The sequence below is a fragment of the Pseudorasbora parva genome, chromosome 7 (assembly GCF_024679245.1).
Source record: "Pseudorasbora parva isolate DD20220531a chromosome 7, ASM2467924v1, whole genome shotgun sequence".
Taxonomy (NCBI): Eukaryota; Metazoa; Chordata; class Actinopteri; order Cypriniformes; family Gobionidae; genus Pseudorasbora; species Pseudorasbora parva.
Window position 1 is genome coordinate 9,881,390 of NC_090178.1, and position 17,311 is coordinate 9,898,700.

The following is a 17,311-nucleotide window of genomic DNA, read 5'->3' on the forward strand; positions in this document are numbered from 1 at the left end:
GGAGGGCAAAAAAAGAGGGTGTGTTGTGGAAGGTATCCGTATCAAAGAAAACCCCCTCTTATGTGAGGGAGGAGCAGAATACACACACGTTTGTTTTTGTGACACATGGGGACATTTCATAGGCGTAATGGTTTTTATACCGTTCATTGAAAAAAATTCAATGTTTGTCCTCCTTTCCATTGTGTGTGTTTGTGTGTGAGTGTGTGTGTGTGTGTGTGTGTGTGTGTGTGTGGGGGGGGGGGGGGGGGGGGTCATGTTTTTGTGACATATGAGGACACGTGTATAATGACATGGGTATGACATGGGTATTACAAGGAGAGGGTGACATATGAGGACATTGGCCATGTCCCTACTTTTCAAAATGCTAATAAATCATACAGGACAAATTTTTTTTTAGAAAGTAAAAATGCAGAATGTTTTCTGTGATGGGTAGGTTTAGGGGCAGGGGCAGTGTAGGGGGATAGAAAATACGGTTTGTACGGTATAAAAACCATTACGCCTGGAATGTCCCCATGTGTCACAAAAACAAACGTGTGTGTGTGTGTGTGTGTGTCCACAATGTAATATAAACCTGAGATCACCTACATTGTGAATTGATTGTGTAAAAAAATATGTACGTAGTGTCCGTGACATCACACATAGGATTCCGATAAGCCGTTCTGAAGCTTAAAGTAGGGGCAAGTTTGGCGTTGCCATCTCTCGAGCGAGTCTACGTGTCACTCCCGGATAACAGAAAATGGGCAAAAGGGCGGGATGTGGGCGGAGCTGAGGTGATGCAATGACTATAGACGGCGGATAAATGGCTATCCACCTGTAACCACGCCCTTAATTATGCAGAACTTTAAGGCTTTATATAACGTAAACGAATGAGTTTTAAAAAATTCACCCCCCTCACAGTTGTCATGAAGGTCAAAATTAGCCTTATAGGCCAAAACCACAATTTGTACCAGGCTGTAAACATGTTTTTTTCTGCTGTAAAGTTGAGAATTTTAACATGGGGCTCAATGAGATTCTGCTCTCTTCTGGAGCCTGTCCCTAGTGGCCAGTTGAGGAATTGCAGTTTACATTACTTCCGCATTGGCTTCAAGAGAGATCGCGGGAGGTTGCCACGTGGTAAAAATGCTGAATGTTTCCTGTGAAGGATGGATTTAGGGGCAGGGGCAGTGTAGGGGGAAAGAATGTACAGTTTATACAGTGAAAAATCCATTACGCCTACGGAAAGTCCCCACAATTCACAAAAACGTGTGTTTGTGCGCATGCATTTGTGTGCGTGTGTGTATTAGGAGAGAGGGAGAGAGAATGAGGAGTTGGGGAATGAGTGAGTGTGTTGTCATGGTAGCTCATCTTTTGTAAAGGTTCTTGACTAGAGATGAATTGATTTGCGGTTTGAGAGTCGTCTGATTGCACAATGATTTTTGTAAAATTCAGCAAAGAGAAAAGAGCTCTGGGATTTACAGTAGTTCTTAGTTATCTATGTACAATATCAGCATGCTTCGATCAAAATCGAATTCATTCTTATATTTTTTTCTACATTGGTAGTCGCTGCATGACATATCACTGCTAAGTTGAGCAACACATATCACCAGCAGGATATGATGTCACACTCTAGTGTCAAATATACCAACCCCTGCTGGTCAGTGCCAGAACTTGATATCTGACTGTTAAAGGAAGTTTCTGTAAGATTGTGGCCAAAACTGGTACTGCAATCACTATCCCCTCTCCACCTCCCCCCTGACTCTGGCAACCCAGATGCTGAAACACTCTGACTTCGTGATTGGTAGATAGGTGGAGGGCGGAGCTTCTTTGGCCAAAACACAACATGTCATCATCGACATCAGTTGAGTGCTGCAACAACAACTTTTAAATGACAATATTCCTGGTTGGACTACTGTTGTCAGTGATATAAGTATTTGAAATGAACATGATTTCTTGATGTCCAGTGACATTTCAGGGCCATTTTATGATTAATTGAAATACATTTCTTACATATACAGTTCCTTTAAAAAACAACAACTGCCTTTATATGCTAGTAACCATTATAGTAATTATTCATTATTATAGGTGTTTTTACCAAATTTTTACGTAAATCTTTATATATGGAAATGTAAAAGCTTGCAGTTAAAAATATTACTCAAGTTAATTTCCTAAAATATTTGTATTTATTCACATATTTATATATATATATATATATATATATATATATATATATATATATATATATATATATATATATATATATATATATATATATATATATATATATATAGGCTATATATACTATTCTATATAAAAAGTATTTGCTGATATTCTCTTTTTTATAATGGTTTACAAATGTGCACCTTTTAGTTTTACATTTAGTCAAGGGCTTGTTCACATTTATATTTTTATAGTACACTACTGAATGCCAAAGTTGCAAGTTAAATTATGTTTTTAAGTAAAATTGTTGAAAAATATTGTGATAAATTAGTCGATAGATTAATCAATATAAAAATTGTCATTAGTGGCAGCCCTAAAATAGTCTGTGATATAATTCAGTTTAATTTTTAGCTTTTTTCCTAAATTTTTCCTTAATTTTTTATTAAAATATAATTTTATTTTTATTTTTTGACTCCTACAATCATTATAAAATATTAGGATGAATAAAAAAGAAAAGATAAATGTTTTTGCACCAACAAAAATGTAATTACTTATTTCAAAATTTAGAATGGTTTTAAACTATATGTATTTCTCAATTATCAGTGCTGTACCAATAGCTGATGATTATTATTATAATTATGACAGGACTCTTAAAAGCTGGAAATGGACTTGTCATGAGTTAATTTTCACGGCTCAGGAGGTTGGCTCCAAAGTACCTGCCAGCAGAACCGAGGGCCCGTGAGCAAAGATAGCAGATCTCGAATGGTGTATGTCCACTGGCTCCTGTGGCAGCCGCGCAGCTGCCATTGAGATGAATGGAAATGCTAACGGATAGATTCCTCCAGCCTCTACAAGAGCCCGGTGGTTCCGACAGACAGAGCTGTACTGGGACTGCAGCTCCAGCTGCGGAGGTTCAGGCGTGTGTGGGCCGGCAGCTCTCTTCCTCTCTGACTTTATCAGCTCACACACTTGTGGGCGAGACGAGGGCGAGTCTCACCCTCTATACCTTAAACACAAGATCTCTGTGGTTTGAAGCACTCGGCTGCTCCTCTTTCCTCCGCCGTCGCTCTCTGCCAATCTGAAAGGCAAACAGACCTACACTGGAGCTGGTGAAATCACACACAAACACACACTTGGTTTCTGCTGTGTTAGCTTGAATCTAAATGCACTCAAACAGAATGTTGCACAGGAGCGAGATCTGTTCTCCAGGAAGACAGACAGAGGGAAAGAGAGAGAGGAAAAAAAGTGAAATAGAAGCAGAGAAAGATGGAGAGAGAGAAACCAGAGTCAAAAACCACCACATAACAATGCCGGAGAAAAATCAGAACATTTTCCAGCGAAAGATGGGCCATTTCCAAATCCTCGTGCCCTATCAGACAAATTAAAGTAAATCAAGCATGAAATGAAGCAGGAGAGCCCGGAGATAAGACTCCTTTAAGTCCTTTCCAGATTAGGATAGGGGAAGAGAGGTGCATCTGCTCTCTGCCAGCCGAGGAGGCTAGCTTCTCATTTCACAATAGCAGCCTGTGTATAGGATTACTTTCCCCTGTCACTGACACACACACACACACACACACACACACACACTCAGTATGAACGTGTCCTTAATGCGTCGGCTCACTAGCTTGTTTTACACGTTTTGACAAGTGATCTATAAATGTACAGCAGCTAGTTGATCATAGAATCGGGTGTGAGAACGTGCTAAGTGATGCTTTAGCCTATAGTTATAGTCTTCCAGTAGCGCAGCCGGAAGAACACGGGTTTGATTCCCATGAAGGGAATGTGCATGCTGATGAAGTATTCCTTGAAAGCCTTCAATGACGGGATGGGAAATACTTTTAAGAAATTTGGTGTGATATGTTAAAGCGTTAGGTCAACCAAAAATCTAAATGACCCTATGATTTACTCACCCTCAAGTCATCCTAGGTGTATATGACTTTCTTTTTTCAGATAAATACAGAGTTATATTAAACAAATGTTCTGGTTAATCCAAACTTTATAATGCCAGTGAATGGCTGTTTCAAGTTCATAAAAGTGCATTAATCCATCATAAAAGTGCTCCACATGGCTCCAGGGGTTAATAAAGGCCTTCTGAAGCAAATCAATACGTTTGTGTAAAAAAATATATCCATATTTAAAACTTTACAAACTGTAATCTCTAACTTCCACTAACTGTCGTACGCACATTCACGAGAGACTGCTGTTCCAGTGTATGAAACAGGACGCTCCGGTGAGAATATTCTAGTTCTCACGAGAACTAAATTTAGTTTTGCTCTGTCCTCTGCGCTTCCTCATTCATCACCGGAACTTACACTACGCCTGCGTCCTCCGTCATACGCTGGAACAGCAGTCTCTCGTGTACGACAGTTAGTGGAAGTTAGAGATTACAGTTTGCAAAGTTTTAAATATGGATATTTTTCTAACACAAACCAATCGGTTTGCTTCAGAAGGCCTTTATTAACCCCTGGAGCCATGTGGAGCACCTTTATGATGGATTGATGCACTTTTCTGATGATAGATGCGCTTTTTTGATGATATATTCACTTTTATGATGATAGATGTGCTTTTATGATGGATTGAGGCACTTTTATGATGATAGATGTGCTTTTATGATGGATTGAGGCACTTTTATGATGATAGATGTGCTTTTATGATGGATTGATGCACTTTTATGATGATAGATGTGCTTTTATGATGGATTGATGCGCTTTTATGATGATAGATGCACTTTTATGATGGATTGATGCGCTTTTATGATGATAGATGTGCTTTTATGATGGATTGATGCGCTTTTATGATGATAGATGTGCTTTTATGATGGATTGATGCACTTTTATGATGATAGATGCACTTATATGATGGATTGATGCGCTTTTATGATGATAGATGTGCTTTTATGATGGATTGAGGCACTTTTATGATGGATTGAGGCACTTTTATGATGGATTGATGCGCTTTTATGATGGATTGATGCGCTTTTATGATGATAGATGTGCTTTTATGATGGATTGAGGCACTTTTATGATGGATTGATGCGCTTTTATGATGGATTGATGCGCTTTTATGATGGATAGATGGAATTTTATGATGTATAGATTCGCTTTTATGATGATAAATGCGCTTTTATAATGGTTAGATGCACTTTTATGATGGATAGATGCGCTTTTATGATGATAGATGCACTGTTATGATGGACTGATGGACTTTTATGATGTATAAATGCACTTTTATGATGATAGATGCACTATTATGATGATAGATGCGCTTTTATGATGGATTGATGCGCTTTTATGATGGATTTATGCGCTTTTATGATGATAGATGCACTTTTATGATGTATAGATGCGCTTCTATGATGGATAGATGCACTTTTATGATGTATAGATGCACCTTTATGATGGTAGATGCGCTTTTATGATGGATAGAAGCACTGTTATGATAATAGATGCGCTATTATTAATGCACTTTTATTATGGATAAGTTATTAATTCAGTTATTAGGAGTTATTACATGTTTTTGTTTTGTTTTTTTTAAATACAAACAAATACATTTTGCCATTTCATAAATAATTTGGTGAACCACAATTGTTTTACGGTTTAAATTTTATTATAAAGCCATTATAATATGCTGATGTTTAAGACTGTTTCCATTGTGACAACTTTCCCCACATAGTGTAGAATGAATGAATATTTTCCCAAAAAAATTTAACCATACACATATACAAAATTAAACCTGAGAAGTAAAACGTGTGACAGCTTGCCCCGGTCTCCCCAATACACACTCTTGAGCAAAGTTCATAGTCATGTTATTTGTCAGATGTAAGATTTCCTTCTCATCATTTTGCAAGAGTTTGAAATGACTCTTAAAGAAACCCGCACGTTTTTGGGAGTATTTTGGTTTTAGTGTCATCATGACTGATGTTTCTCCTCTTGGCTTTCCCCTCATCAGGAGTTTGTTAGTTATTAAACAGCGCGACCGTGACCTTCTACGCCCTGGTGTCAGGTTTAGGCCTTCTATCACCCTCTATCTCCAGCCATTTAAAAACTCCTCCTGAAAGTGACTGATTTAACCTGCTTTTACGCCGTTTATATCAAAACCGGATGAGAGAGAGAAGGAAGAGGGAGAAAAAAAACTTAATCCATCTTATCTGTTGACTGTCAAACTGCTGGAGCTAAGACCTCCTCACAAAAGACAACTGGGTCAGGCAGGCAGGAGCGGCCGGATTTGTGCTGGAGGAAAGTTTGAAATGTGGTAATTGACTGGAGGGGCGGCTGCGGATAGAGCTAATGACCCGCTCGAGCCACTGGAGAAAAACAGCACCTGTAAATACAGCGGAAAAACAAACGCAAGCTATCGTGTGACCCGCTAGCTCTGTAGTTATTAACACACCCGCTGATATGTGTGCGTTTATTTGCGTGCATCCTATGGAAGCGCAATATATCCAAGCGTTCTCCTTCAGAACATCAGGAACGCTGAAAGCAGCATTCTCATAATTCAAAATATTTGTGAGCATTCCCTGTGAATCCAGGCACCATTAGTCAGTGTGTGCTGACAGGAGAAAGAGGAATTGTATCCCACATGAGCGCTGAGATTTGTAGCACATCTCTAAATATCAAATTTGTTAGCAGGAAAAAGTCTCCTCTAGATTCAGATAGGCCATCTTCCTCAAGTTTACGTCTAATCTTTTGTGGCCTATCATTCAGAGTGACAGAAGGGAAAGAAGCTGTGGAGATTGTTGTCGGAATGACTTTGCTCAGATTTTGATTGAAATGAGCCGGAGGAAACTGTTAGCCTCTGCTGCTATCTCAACAGCATTTGACTCTAAAAGCTTCTGGAAAATGATAATTCAGTATCATATTTATTAGGGGACATTTTTTTCTTTTGATTATACTTATAGGGAACTAAAAAGTAAAACAGGGTAATATATAATATATTTTTAATATATTAAAATATTTAATATATTTTTATTTAAGCCTTCTGTTTTTTGGTTTATAATAAAATATAATCGTGATTAATCACATCCAAAATAAAAGTTTGTGTTTACATAATATATGTATGTGTGCTGTGTATAATTATTATGTATATATAAATACATGCACTCATGCATGTGTGTATATATTTAATATATTTTTAATTATTTATATATAAAATATTTATATTTGTGTGTAATATAAATGATATACCTATATATGCAGTGTATACATGCAATGATTTCTTGTGTGTGTGTGTGTGTGTGTGTGTGTGTGTGTGTGTGTGTGTGTTCAAATATACATAATAATTATACACAGTGGACACATACTGAACACAAACACAAAACAGACATACTAATAAACACACACTTTTATTTTGGATGTGATTAATCGCGATTAATTGTTTGACAGCCCTATAATATAAATACAATAAAATAAAAAAAATCAGGATTGTTGGATTAAATGGAAAGTCTAAAAGAACAGCATTTATTTTAAATAGAAATATTTTGTAATATTATAGATCATTTGGTCACTTTTGATTACATTTAATGTATCTTTTCTGAATCTAAATATTCATTTATTTAAAAAAAAAAAAAAATCTTAAGGACCCCAAACTATTGACAGGTATATTGGAGTGATATTACCATATGATTGCAGTACTTTTTAAGGTGTAAGAAAGACGGAGTTTCATCTTCTATAAATAATGCATGTTCTCAGAAAACTCCGGACTTCCAGCCTCTTTTAGTAAGAGGTTAGTTTATTAAGAGAGAGGAGAGTGTGTGAGAGAGAGAGGGAGAGAGAGAGAGAGTGAGAGAGAGAGGGAGAGGGGGAGAGAGTGAGCGAGTAAGCGAGCAAGGTAAAAAGGTCCTCGTGTGTTTTAAAACAAGTGTCTGCCGAGGAGATAATGGTAAAGCCGTGGGATAAAAATGATGCATTTGCTTCTCTTCGAGCTGATAATGGGGGTTTGGAGGGGGGTGGAGGAAAGTTCATCGCTCTCTTATCGAAGCGCTCTGACATTTCTCCTTCAGCTGTAAAATTTCAGATCACATATCTCCTTCAGAGCTCCTGCACCTTTTATGGAGTGATACTGAGCTCTCTTTCTCTACACATGCCCCTCACAGTATGTTCATTTGGTTCATAAGCTGCTCTTAATCTTGATATGTGTCTCCTCAATTGTCACACATGGCTGATGGGCATCTGTACCTTCGAACATGACAAATTCATGTGACCTTCATTTTAAAGCATCCGTTTTGATCTAATCCAAATCATTTCTGAAGTGTAAGTGCTTAAAGATGACTATTTAAAAAAGAATTGTGTTTTTGGATCAAATACTTTTAGTGGTGAATTGTGTGATTTATGCACCACAAGTGATGTTGTTATACATTTTTAACCCTTAACCCTCATTTTATAAAGTTAGACATCGACCTTAGTACTCCTCAGTCCACTCATTTATAAACCATATAACACAGGAAAATTTTAAGTAAGTGTTGTTGTTTTTTCTGCACAACAATAATTGAATCTCTGAAGTGCAGTTCACCTTTGTTCCTTAAGGTGGCAATGTCTGCTACACGATGATGTGACGTTACGCTCATAATTACCACAAACATAAAACAAAAAAATACACAAGTATCATCAGCAAAACTTAAACTCCTTATTTTTTGCACATCAAGTACTGTTGTCAAGTACTACGCAATCAAATATTAATGTCGCTGTCACCTGATGGTGGATCTGGTGAAGAAGCTGACAGCGATCAACATATGGATTTTGAAGACATTGAAAACGATAGTTTTGGGTGAACTGTCCCTTTAAACAGGTGGGTTAGACCTTACTGAGCATGTCATTTAACATAAAAAAATATCTAAATAATATCTATATAATATATAGATTTATAATATATAATATAAAGTGATTAAAAAGACCAAATATGAATGGGTAAAAAACTTAAAAAATATATATAATTTTTTCATTTTTTTAAATTAATCAAATTCAGTTGAAGAGGAAGCATATAAGAATTTCAAAAATAATTGAAAAATTAATAATTGTTTCCCAAAATACTCTAACCTTTAAATGCATGAATATTTCGCCAGTCATTAATACATTTTTGGGTCTTTAGTGACCCAGACTTATATCTAAAACCAATGGCTGTCTAACTGCTGCAACAGCATAAAACTCTCCTGATATATTAACAGTTACAAAAAATTATTTAAAAAAAATATGGAAGGGTTCAATTTGAGCATCATTACTGTCATTAGAGCTAATTTCTCCAGGACATTCAGTGTCTGGCTCATATTTGCAATCTCAACCATATTCTTAAAAATGAAAATTCTGCCATAATTTACTTACCCTCAAGTTGTTTCAGAACTGTATGAGATACTTTCTTTTATTGAGCACAAAATAAGGTATTTTGAAGAATGTCGGCAATCAAACTGTTGAAGGGCCCCTATTTGACTTCTATATTATGGGGGTGCAAGTCAATGGGGCCCATCAACTGTTTGGTTTCAGACATTCTTCAAAATATCTTCTTTTGTGTTCAACAGAAGAAAGAAATTCATACAGGCTTACAGATCTACAAAACATTCATTTTAAATAAATAGAGGAACGTTTCAAGAGCGCTGTCGAACATTAATGTAACCACAAACATTACACGAAAACTTAATCAGAGTGCGTGTCTTCATCTGGTGCTAAAATTTGCCACGGTAGTGACCTGAAAAAGTTTGTCTGTAAATATGCTATCAAATTTATCACATATCACTAGACTAAAAAAAGGATTTAAACAGTTGAGTAGTGACTGTAGAAGTACAAAAGACAGTTTGCCCATGAAATGAAAGAAATTACACTGTATAATTTGCAAAAACTTTTTTTAACATCTCACAAATGTATTTGTATGGTTCATCTGTGTTTGTGGAAGTAATTTTTTCCTCTCAAAATGTTGTTTCTTTCTTTTGCTGTGACGTGGTTTTAGTTGGTTCCTATAAACGTACACTCTAAAAATTGCTGGGTTAAAAATAACCCAAGTTGGGTTGCAAATGGACAAACCCAGAAATTGTGTTGTTTGAACCCAGTGAATGGACCCATTCAAACAACCCAATTTCTGGGTTCGTCCATTTTTAACCCAACTTGGGTTATTTTTAAGTCAGAAATGTTTAGAGTGTATGTTTTAGTTTCTGTCTGGATTTTAAAGGTGGGAGACAATCCCCCTTCTTCCCTCCATCACAGGGGGAAACAAACAGTTGCCACGTGCAGCATCTTTTTGGGGCTATCAGAGAAAGATCTGTGCACACAAAAGGGACATTCATGGTTCTGCCAGGGATCTGTGGCGAGGGGGAGCGGACCCCGGAGAAGAGCGACAGATGATCTTATCTAGGGAGGAGTGGAGGGATGGGGGGATGGAGTTCTTTTCACTCATATCAACAGCTCCTCCGTGCCAAGATGGTGGCATTTCAGGCTTGGTTGATGAGAGAGCTTTTGGGTGTTTCGACCTGTAATCTCTGCCTGAGGACGCTTCATTACCACTACTAAACTCATCTTGCAATGTGTTTTCAGTGATACTTACCTTATGAGGTTGTTCTGATAATGACCGCAAACAACAAGGAAGAACAATGCTAAACCTTTTTGTAAAATAGCTGGTTTAAACAGGTCTACCTGGTCTCCCATCATGTTGGTTGAACAGCTGGTTTCCAATCCTGACCTTCTGATATGTGCCAAAAAACTAGGGGTGTAACGATTCGTCTACTACATCGATGCATCGATTTATATTCCTATGATCCAACTTCATCAATCTATGCTCGGCAAGTTGGCCTTCTGGATGACATATATTGATCTAATATGGATTTAAAATGTAATCAATGGATTGTATTTGCCATTAATTGTTTACTTGTTTGTTTATATCCATAATTAATTGATACCTGGGACCCGTTCTTCGTACCTCGTTTAATACATCTGAGATGATTTGGCAGATCCCAGATCTTCTGATCTCTGGCTAATTTGGTTCTTCAAAAGAATTTGCGGATTGGATTAAAATATCTGGATTAAGTTATCTGAGATCACTGCTCGTGTCTGTGTTCCCTGAAGAGGGCAGATGCATCGATACTCGAAACCACGATCAGCAATGCAACGATTGGCTGGCGTCAAGAAAACGTGATGACATCATATAAGTTAAAAAAGCCACCTGGCAAAAAACTTGTCAAAGAAAAAAGAAGAAGAAAAAACACGAACTTCTGGACCTTTATAAGGAAACAGACAAACCACCAAACCGACATAAAAGTTAGATCAATTAAATGTCACTGTTTTGATGAACATGATCCCAATTATTTATATTCACGATTTTATAATATTTGTACAGACTTTACATTTATATTTCAATGTTGTAATTTCATTTTTAATTCAATTTGAAGCAGATTTGTTATGTAACAGTATTAATTAAAGTTTCTTAACGGTCAAGATCAAATTATCCTCATCTCTTGAGCTGCATCAAGCCACTCCCATAATATCCGTCATCGCTGCACGACGAAGATTAACTGCACAATGTGTGTAAACCTCCAATACAACTATAAAGTAATTATTCCATCACAATTCACAAATAATTCTCTCAAATAAGTAACTGTGTCTATAGTATTATACGCAAATTTTAAACAACATTAAAATAGTATTTTTAAATAAACTTTTATATTTATTATTATTTTAAATTATTATTGCCCCTGGTTCCGTAATGAAGTCTTGTAATAAAGTAGCAGTGGCTGAGACAGATTTTAAGTATCACCTCAATCCTGTTTACATGAAATAAGCTCCCGAGCTGGTTTAAGCTGACGGACCTGTTGCTATGACAGCAAGTCCAGGAAGAGCTTCGAAGAACCAAACAATCCGAGATCAAGCCAAATCGTCAACAGTCAAATCCAGCTGAGTTAGCGAAATACGACATACTGCACGTATTTATTTCAGTCACACTGATTTACATTTTTGGCTAATAAATACTTAATCGATTTCAAGTCACTGAATCGTTTCGGATCGTATCGTTCTAAATGAACCAATATCGTCCTTGAATCGTATCAACAACCTCATATCGTGATACGAATCGAATCGTTGTTAAAATGAATCATTACACCCCTAAAAAAACCTTTAAAACCCAACAACAGACAACCTAACTAAACTGCGACAACAGGTAAGACCAGTAAACCAGCCTAGGTTATAATTTTATGTGTATATTTTACTTTTCAAAATGTGTGATAGCATTGTTTTCCATAATTTGCTAATTGAAAAACATCTCAAAAATGTGATTTAGGATTTTCTGACCTTTTTTTCAGCAGGGTAACTATATAATTCTATACGGTCACCATCATTTTGCCAAGTAAGACATGTTCCTGGATCAACATCTTTTGTTGGATCAACATTCCTGTCTCTATCCCTAACCTGTACAAGTTTTTTTCTTCTGTTCAACACAAAAGAAGATATTTTGAAGGATGCTGGCAACCAAACAGTTGTCAGTAGCCATTGGCTTCCATAGTAAGGAATAAAGTGCTAGAGCAGTCAATGGCTATTGTCATTGTATTCTTCAAAATATCTTATTTTGTGTTCAGCAGAAGAAAGACACATACAGGTAAATGTAAATGATGATATAATTTTTATGTTTTGGTGGTCATTTTAAGATGGCAAAGCAAAAACCATAAAAATACCCATTGAAATTAATGTTTTTTTAGCATTTTTTTGAAAGATTTTGGTCCTAATTTTGCATTGGGACTTTGTCTTAAATTATACAAAAATATGAAATATGCTAATTTATGAAATATAAACTATATTCCATGAACTGATTTATAATAATTTCCATTGGTCATACAATGAGCCACACCCCTAATTGTGTTCGTCAGGCTCTAAACTCAAAATTTGGTGACCTCAAAACACAGATATGTGGTGACATATCTTGTTATTGATAAAACACTGATTGTTAAAATCTAGATAAAAAGTACATGGATGTCAGTAATCAAGGAGCACAGCCAGCATTCATCACCATTCGTGCCAGATCTGAGCAGATAATCTGCAACTGTACATCTTGATCTCATAATCTATGGCGAGTGAACATCTAAACGCTGGTGGCAAACATGGCGATGGTGGCGGGCTGGCTCATTTCACACCCAGAGCCGTATGTCGTCGTCTTGCCTCTCGGGCTCGTGGCGTATCGGTAACAGCTGGGACGAGCCAGCTGGGACGCGAGGTTTCGAGACGTGGCTTGGAACGGTCCGCGGACGACTGGCACGTTCGCGCTCCCAGCGTTAGGACTTCAGATGTCCTCGAGCAGCGCGCCTTCCTCATTCGCCCCAGCGTGGGATTCGCAGAAGACTCCAGCGAAAGTGTCAAGGCGGGCTAAAGAAAAACTTGTGCGATCATGGCGAAAGGCCACGAGGTCTTATCAGAGTAGGAACAGAGCACATCAAGCGGTGGTGGGCTAGCATAGATTTAGCCTGCCTGTGATGTGGACCAGCTGCGCTCCAACGCTTAATTATTTCCCTTTAATGAGGTTCCCCACCTTCCAACAGGCTGGCAGGAACACGACAGGCTTCAGAGAGACCCCCCACCTCCTAAATTCTCCCACTATCTCTGTTAAACTCCATAACATGGAATGGCGGCATTAGCACTGGAGCAGGGGTTGCAGGAAATAAGAGATGTAATTCTTTGAACGTATACATGTACGGTTTCACAAGTGGGGTTTCCTTATTAGCAGTGCAGTTCAGTAAACGGTGTTTTGAGGCTGATGCTGATAAGTGATAATTTAACACTGGCCTGTGATCTGTTTGTCTATAGTTAGGCTATTTTTCAAAGATCCCATTTACTGCAGGTTTACATGCTTTAAGGCATATGCTGAAGGGAAATGCACCAAACGCCTGGGAATCGATGTACTGTGATGTTTATTCAGTCGCAGGGGAATTTCCATACAAGCAGACTAGCGTGTTAGTATGTCACAGATACGCAGCTGATATCTGGAGTGAGAAACACAGCTGAATAGGTCATTTTAAAGTTCAGTCAGAGCTGTACTGCTTTCAGCCAACAAAGACCACGCTGAATATCATCTACCCAACGGGCTTTTATTTAGCACAGGTCACGAAACACGCTGCACTACAGAAACGCCTTTATGTTGTGTGTGAGTAATGCAGACAATGTCCGACTGCAGTCAAAATCACAAATGATGCCTCTGATCCTAGATATGAGAACAAATGTTAAACTCTACTGTTCCTCGGATGTTTCTTCTGAGAGTTTCAGAAGATATCTCCGCAACGTCTCAAAGACTCCAATTTCCTAAGATACTAAAGCCTGCAATCCGAAAGTTAAAGATTTTCTTTTGATTTCCCATCAAATTCTTCCAAGACCAAATAATCTGCACAATTAAAAAATGCAATAGAATGTATTTTTGGTTCCCTAAAGAACCTTTCAGTGAGCAGGTTGGACAAAAAATCAATTATTTCTTAGTGCAAAGATCATTTTAATAATCTAACAAATCTTTTTCCACTATAAAGAACCTTTTTTACGTTGAAAAGGTTTCATTGATGTTACAGGTTCTTCATTGAACCATCAATGCCAATAAAAATATTAAAGTAATAGTTCACCCACAAATTTAAATTCTGTCGGTTCTTGTCTTCTGTTGAACTCTAAAGAAGATATTTTGAAGAATGTCTGTAATCAAACAGTTGACTGCAGCCATTGACTTCCATAGTAGAAAAACACATACAATGGGATGGCTACTGTCAACTGTCTGGTTACCAACATTCTTCAAAATATCTTCGGGAACCAAATAGTTGATGGGCCCCATTGACTTTCCCCACCATTGGTATTTTTTCCTCCATACTATGCAGTCAATTGAGCCCCATCACCTGTTTGGTAACTGTTTATGTTCTTCATAATATCTTCTTTTGTGTTCAACAGAAGGAAAAAAACTGACAGAATTTAATTTTTTGAGTGACCTATCACTTTAATATCTCATTATTTATTGGTATTGATGGTTCAGTGAAGAACCTTTAACATCAATGAAACCTGTTCAATGTACCTTTTTGAACCTTTTCAAAGATTTGTTAGAGTATTCAAATGTTCTTTGCACTAAGAAATAATCTAAATCATGACAGAAATTATTTTATTATTTTTTGGGTGAACTATCCCTTTAAGATGTGTTTAAGAGTGTGGGATATGCTATACATATTCAATTTGTTTCAGTTGTGTACTTTTATTGAAATTTTAGGAGAAAGATCTGACCTTTGTGAACCATCCACACAGATATTTTCAGTGTGGTACATGTTTTCAGTCCCTGTCTCTCTGTAAAGAGCTCTACTGTTGTTATGAGTGCTGTGACACAGTGAACAGGATGCGCGCAGGAAGATAAAGCAGATAGCACTCGAGCGCCAAGGGATAAATCTCCCTCCGTCACAGGTCGGCCCCAAAAAGCTCTCAACATCGCCATGAAAACCAGCCGGAAGTCTGCTCTTGAGATCCTCGTGACAAGAGGCCCCTAGCCCTCGAGAGACGAGAGTCATGACCAGGCAGTCTATTATAATAACTGTTTGATTAATCACTGTCCCAAAAAAGCACACAAAATCTAACTGATTAGATAGCAGCGCTCGGGGAGCTCGCAGGGCTAGCTGTGCTATCCCGTGACACGGTTAATTAACTCGGAGCTCAGCGCGGCACTAACAAGAGGCCTCGGCCCCCTTCCTGGAAAAACAGAAATAGAGCCCACGCTGCCAGTCGGTAAGCCTGTAACATCTCAGCGAGGTTTTATCAGAGAGCGAAAGACGCTCTTTCAAGAGGAGTTAGCATCCCAGCGGTTTGATACGCTCCATCTGATCGCCATCAGCTCTGAGAACAGGTGCTGGAGTCTGTATGAAATACTACAGTCACTCACTGGAGGAGGCAGAAAACACACTCTGATGCTCAAATAAGGGTTTTAATAAAACACAAACTCCTTGCAATGAATCTGATCGCATTTGCGATATCAGTTCTATATAAATATTTACAATATTATATTCAAGAATCTTATGTCTGTCTGTCTGTCTGTCTATCCGTCTATCTATCTATCTATCCATCTATCTATCTGTCTATCCGTCTGTCTGTCTGTCTTTCTATCCGTCTATCTATCTATCCATCTATCTATCTGTCTATCCGTCTGTCTGTCTGTCTATCTATCTATCTAATCTGCACTTTAGCTTCTCATCAGATTCTTATCTATCTATCTCATCACTTTGCACTTCGGCTTCTCATCAAAAATTCTGTCCAATCAAATACTGTCTAGAATTTAAAGTGCCCCGGCCGCAAAATAGACACTGAAGCTGCGGCTAAAATCGCTCACTTGTTTCTACATGGTGAATGGCACACAGTGCACTATAAACGGGATAGGGAATGATTCAGACAGTGTAAATATGCTTTCCATTGGGGTGAATTAAGTCTGGTTTCATGTTAATATCACCCGAACCGCCGCAGCGCGCACAGTCTATTGGCCATTTAAAAAAGGGGAGGAGCTGTTCGATATGTCCTGTCTTCCGATTTCAGTGGAAATTACATCAACACATTGAATAATACTGAGCGTTTCAAGGCCCTTCAGTGGCCCTTTTATTATTGTTTTTTGAAGGAGAGAATGTATTTAGACTCATCGCAAATAATAAAGGCATAGAAAAGGTTGAGTCGTTCACTCCTCCTAAATATGTGTATGATCAACTTGAGGCATTTATTGAGTGATACTGATTGACTGCCCTCTTCTGTCACAGGAGAACTAGACCTGTTCAACAAAGATGGAGAACGTCGGATTCACAGCCGACAGCAGCTTCCTGTAGGAACCACGTGGGGGCCTTTCGAGGGGAAAATCGACCTAAACACAGATGCTCAGGTACGTTATCTCCACTTAAACATTGATGAGGATTAAAGGACAAGGATGCAAATGAAATGGTTTGTTAAAACAGAGAGATGTGTTTATTTGAGCTACCATTGGTTGAAACCGTGGTATTGGTTTGTGAAAGTTACCTGTTTTTTTTTTTTTATTAAATATTGTCTGCTAGTGCAGAAAACACACACTTCACCTTTAACAGAGTCTCAGTATTTGTAAATCAGTTCATGAAGCTGTTCATTATTAGGGGTGAAGCTTATTTTCCTTGAAGTCCGTCATTTGCATATTGACATACGAGAAAGATTACTGAACATAAACAGATGTTAATTGTGTTGCATATAGATTATAACCC

The 17,311-nt window shown here is 37.8% G+C and overlaps 1 protein-coding gene across 2 annotated transcripts in view; it reads left to right on the plus strand.

Annotated features, from left to right (window-relative positions):
* The window catches only part of zfpm2a (zinc finger protein, FOG family member 2a), a 220,775-nt gene that overhangs the window by 99,860 nt on the left and 103,604 nt on the right, over positions 1–17,311 (plus strand). For both annotated transcript variants that reach the window (XM_067448056.1, XM_067448058.1), the window contains one exon: positions 16,844–16,962. In XM_067448056.1, the coding sequence (XP_067304157.1) occupies positions 16,844–16,962 (119 nt within the window). The remainder of the gene's footprint in view (positions 1–16,843; positions 16,963–17,311) is intronic.